This window comes from Bison bison, unplaced genomic scaffold, assembly GCF_000754665.1.
Source record: "Bison bison bison isolate TAMUID 2011002044 unplaced genomic scaffold, Bison_UMD1.0 scf7180017864247, whole genome shotgun sequence".
Classification (NCBI taxonomy): domain Eukaryota; kingdom Metazoa; phylum Chordata; class Mammalia; order Artiodactyla; family Bovidae; genus Bison; species Bison bison.
The window spans coordinates 24,758-29,927 of record NW_011494819.1 but is presented as its reverse complement, the minus strand read 5'-3'; the positions used below and the strand labels follow the sequence as shown (position 1 = coordinate 29,927).

The window sequence follows — 5,170 nt, the reverse complement described above, 5'->3', positions numbered from 1 at the left end:
CCCCTCCCCTCCACCCCTCAGCACTGCCTTTCTCCCCTGTGTTCAGAGCTCCTCGCAGCTCTGCTCACTGATGGGGACTCCCCAGGGCGTGAGTCCTGCCGGTGACAGTGCCTCCCTGTGGGAGACAGCCATGACCTGCCCCCCGCCGGCCCCCGAGCATCAGCATGAGAACTGACACTGTGAAGGTGCTGTGTGCATAACTGCTCTGTGAGCGAGAGGGCCAGCAGGACCCCCACTTCACAGCCAAGAAGGAGATCTCAGAGCCCGGCTGGGACCTGGGAGGTGGCCCCGCATCAGCCTCTGACTCTCCATCCAGCACTCCTTTACCACCCCACCCAGGGTCTGGGCTAGTCTGCAAACTCCGGGAGCTCGCCACACATCCTCTTATCCTCTGCAGCCCCTCAGGGGCTTCCCTGTGGTGTTTTCCCTTCTGGTTCCATCTTAAGATCAAAGTCTGTGTTTCTCAGCCAGCGCGAGCTGGCGGAGGCAGTGGGCAGTGAGCTCCCATGGCCCCCTTCCTCTCCTTCGCCTGCTCTCTGACATCCTGGGTTGGCCACTGCTTCTGTGCAGGGAGCGGGAAGTCAGCACCGGAGGGATCAGGCTGGACTGCCTCTGGTGGCTGGGCTGCTTGTCCAGCCCTTCTTCAGGGATGATCCTGGGGACAGAGAGAAGTCTGCCTCCCTCCCTCTGCCTTCTCCTCCCACCCTCCCCTCCAAGCCTTTACCTGTATCGGGTAGATCTCTTCGCCCTCCTTCAGGGAGGAAGCTCATACTCAGGGGCGCCAGGCTTGCCCATCTGCCCTCTCCCCTGACCCTGAATTGCTAAGTGTGGCGGCCAGGCTGATGCCCTACAGATTGGCATTTAGGCCAAGGGAGGGAGTGGGCGTCACTGTGCCTCTTTGCCTCCTCTCTGCAGGTGACCACCTCCCACAACCCTGCCACACCAGGGAAGCAGGACTTTGGGGAATGCCTGCTGACCGTGGCCCTGGCAGGTGCCCCCTACCAGGCTGTGGGCTTGGTCCAGGGCACCAAGCCTGTGCTGCAGGCGCTCAATGGAGCTGTCTTCAGACCAGAAGTGCCTCTCCACCCTGGCCAGCCGCTGCTCATGTTCCGGGCTCAGGCCTCCAACCCTGCGATGCTGCCGACCATGATTGGTGAGGAGGGCCTGTGGGGCTGGCCAGTGCCCTGGAGGCAGGGACGGCTGTGTGTGTGTGGGGAGGGCTCTGTCCTGGGATTGCAGTCTGTGGATTTCTGCCTCCTTCAGCCCCTCTTCATGCCTGTAGGCATCACTGGATCTGCAGCAGTTTCCAGAACATGTGGGGCTGGATGTGGAATTGCGAGATTAACTGCCTTATCTGAGGTTGCAGAGCCATGCGGCAGGGGTGGGACCCCAGAGCCCCTGTTACTAGCCAGGTGCTCACCAGGTTAAGGACTCAGTTTGAGACGGCCTATAGAAGTGTATCCTGGAGTTCAGAGCCACTGAGTTGCAGGTTTCCTGATGGCAGGGCTGGGTGGTGGTCATCCTGATCCAACAAAGCCTGTCTGAGCATCCCCTCCAGCAGTCGTGGGCATCTTGGACTTGCCTCAGGCCCCTGGCACCACCTGCTCGGGGTCCTGGGGCACTTCCAAGTATGACAGAGAATGAGTGTCCACAGGCCTCAGGGGGCCTGATATCAATGTCCTTGCCAGATGCCAAGAGGAACTTTTCCCCTGCTTTTCTCCCTTGCTAATGGTCTGGATAAAACTGCCAGCCAACAAGTCCAGCTGGTGGCTTTGGCTCTTTGTGGCTAATCTTTCCTCCCCTGCCTTGCCTGATGGTCAGGGTGTTCCTGAAGCTACTGGAATAGTGAGGGAGCTGACCAGAGCCCTTTGTTCCCTCTGTCTCAGCTCTTCCGTTCTGAGACCACCACCCCTGCTGCAATACTGATGTCAGAAATCAAGGCTTGTGAGCCCACTCCCAGCCTCCTGCTTCTCCTTCCCCTGTGCCTGGTGCTAACCAGGGGTTTCTTCTACTTCCAGGCCTCCTTGCAGAGGCAGGGGTGCAGCTGCTGTCCTACCAGAGCTCCGTGGTGTCAGATGGGGAGACCTGGCACGTCATGAGTATCTCCTCCCTACTCCCCAGCCTGGCACCCTGGAAGCCGCACGTGACCGAGGCTTTCCAGTTCTGCTTCTAACCTTGGGCTCTCCCGTCCTAGCCTCGTGGGATTTTCTGAAGAAACATATTCCCTGGGAGAGGAGATCCACATTTCTGGGGCTGACACTGCTTGTGTCTCCTCTGACTCCTATCTTTCTGTGGTACAGCAATCACCTCCCAATAAAGAGCCTACCCTCTACTCTCTGGGCAGTTTTGTGTTGTCATTACCTGGAAGAGCCACCGGAGGGCATCCGCGGGCAGCCGTGGGGCTGGGCTTTGGCTGCAGGTGAGTAGGAGACATAAAGGGAGACCCATAAAGAGAGATCTAGATGGGTGGACTACATGTCTGTGTGGGGGTGCTCTGAAGAGGACCCTTTCCCTGTGTCTCAAGTTTTTAAGAGACATTTTTATAGGAACAAACCTCAAGGATTTGAGCAAGTGCCTGTGCTATTTTTGGAGAAGGAAATGGCAACCCACTCCAGTATTCTTGCCTGGAGAATTCCACGGATGGAGGAGCCTGGTGGGCTGCAGTCCATGGGGTCGCAAAGTCAGACAGGGCTAAGCGACTAACACGCACACACTGTGCTATTTTAGACTCCCCCTTCCGCCTGGGAACATAGCTGCGCACTGATGAATGTAATTCACCAAACATGCACGGCATTGTGTGCCAGGCACTGGGCTAGGTGTTCTGCCTAGGGGGAGGTTTATTAGAGCTCAGACTGCTTCTGTAGACATCTCCCTCTGGGGGAGGACATGGGGGACAGAGCATACATGTCACTGGAAGCAGTGAGGAAAGAGCCACAACAGGTGTGTGTGAATTCTGTTGAGACCAGAGGAGAAAGTCATTTGAGTTGAGGGTGGTGGCTCCCAGGAGATGTTTGGAAAGGTTTCATAAGAGGAAGAAAGTGTGAGTAAAGGCATGGGGCCTGAGGATATTTGGCAAATTCACAAAGCCAGTTTCGTATAGTGTGTGTGTGCACGCATGCTCAGTTGCTTCAGTCATGTCCATCTCTTCACAACCTTATGGACCATAATCTGCCAGGCTCCTCTGTCCATGGGATTCTCCAGGCAAGAATACTGGAGTGGATTGCCATGCCCTCCTCCAGGGGATCTTCCTGACCCAAGGGTCGAACCCACGTCTCTTGTGTTTCCTGCTTTGGCAGGTGAGTTCTTTACCACTAGCACAACTGGGAAGCCCCAGTTTAGTATGGGATAGACAGTATATAACATGATTTTAAGATTTTCATGAAATATGTCAGAATAGTACTCCTGTGCCTGAAGGGTTTCACCTCTTGAGGGTTGTTTTCCCTCTATCGGTAGGGGATTGTCTATTCCCACCTCACACCCAGTAGCACCGGTTTTGGAGGCTTCCTCAGGCCGAGAAGGCCCGATACAGGGTAACTGATCGCCACTGGCAGCAGCAAACCCATTCCTGTGGCCTCAGTGCTATGACTAAACCGAAGGTCCATAGAAATTCCGCCTGTAGCCACTCCCTGTGCTGACATCTGCCAGGACCTCATAACATGTGTCAGGGCCTTGCACACCTGGGAGGGGATGGACTGGGACGTGAACAGCAAAGTGGCTTGGAGCTGCTCAGAGCTTGAGCACAGTGTTTCACTCCCCTAAGCCTTTGTTCCCTCATCAGTAAGAGGGACAGTGAGACCTCTCAGGATTGAATGGATAACAAGTGATTTGTGGGAAGTGCCTAAGGCACTTGGTAAACTGGTTCCTTCATCCATAGGCCTTTCTTTCAGAGCAGATGAGCAGGTCTCACTCAGGGCTCTTACATGGAATTCTGTGCACCAAAGGGCCCTCCCTTCACCCTAGTAGTAATGTTTTGCCAGATCTAGACATGGTTGCCCTGACATCAGACAACCCATTCCCTCCGAATGGAAAGAGATCTTGCACAATGTGGGATCTGGTTGTTGGGGGGTGGAGGGTGGGGTGCCACCGGAGCCCACCACTAGCTAGAAAGGTGGGCTGAGATTGATGAAGTTAAACTTAGTTAAAAGTAAAGTTGAGCTCAGAAGCTTCTCTTGGTGGCTCAGTGGTAAAGAGTCCGCCTGCCAATGCAGGAAACACAGGTTCGATCCCTGATTCAGGAGGACCCCCACGTGCCACAGAGCAAATAAGCCTGTGCACTGCAAGTATTGAGTCCGTGCTCTAGAGCCTGGGTACCACAAGTCTTGAGCCCATGTGCTACAGCTACTGAAGCCTGCATGGCCTGGAGCCTGTGCTCTGCAACAAGAGAAGCCACTGCAATGAGAAGCCCTCATACCACAACTAGAGAGCAGCCCCTGCTCGCTGCAGCTGGAGAAAGCTCAAGCTCGTGCACAGAAATAAAAACCTAGCACAGCCAAAAAAAAAAGTCGAACTCAACTTTCAGCTTCCCAAACTCCTCTAGACAAACCAGATTTTGTGCTCTAAGGTCAGAGCAACCCAAAGTAATTTAGAATTACTCAAGTAATTTAGGAACCCAAAATTACTTGAACAGCCCCCAGTGTCTTCCGCGACATGAGTGGCCAGTGAAGGCATGGGACACATTCACTGCATCACTTTGTCCACATAAAGGCTCCTAAATTTAAAAAAGCAAATGTGTTTAAGATCCAGCTGGTGCTGGCTACTCCTTCATGTTAGTCTGTAGTTTGTGGTGTCTCCACACCACCTAACCTTAGCGTGGAATTCCTTCTTGTGTACCTTGGCTGGTAAGCAAGGGTTTGCTTCCCGTGGTGGAGACAAAACAAATACTGGGACAGGAGAGAACTGGCTTCGGAACGCTGACTCCTAGAATTTTGGGGTTTAGAAATGTGTGCATGTGTGTCTAATATGTCCCCTGAGGACAGGAAGTTGCCTCATGGTCAGTAGACTGGCTCACTGTCCACATCCGTTTTTTTTTTAATTAATTCACTTTATTTTTTGACCGTGCTGGGTCTTTGTTGCCATGCGCAGGCTTTCTCTAGTTGCAGCAAGTGGGGTCCGAGCGTGGGCTTCTCCTTGTGACTTTTCTTGTGGAGCACAGCCTCTTGGGCGTGTGGCC

At 54.1% G+C, this 5,170-nt stretch overlaps 1 protein-coding gene across 2 annotated transcripts in view; it reads left to right on the top strand.

Annotated features, from left to right (window-relative positions):
- Positions 1–2,332, top strand: part of PHGDH (phosphoglycerate dehydrogenase) — a 32,750-nt gene extending 30,418 nt beyond the window's left edge. For both annotated transcript variants that reach the window (XM_010847212.1, XM_010847213.1), the window contains exons 11-12: positions 916–1,153; positions 2,019–2,332. In XM_010847212.1, the coding sequence (XP_010845514.1) occupies positions 916–1,153; positions 2,019–2,173 (393 nt within the window). In that variant the 3' untranslated portion in view covers positions 2,174–2,332. The remainder of the gene's footprint in view (positions 1–915; positions 1,154–2,018) is intronic.
- Positions 2,333–5,170: the final 2,838 nt, after the last annotated feature.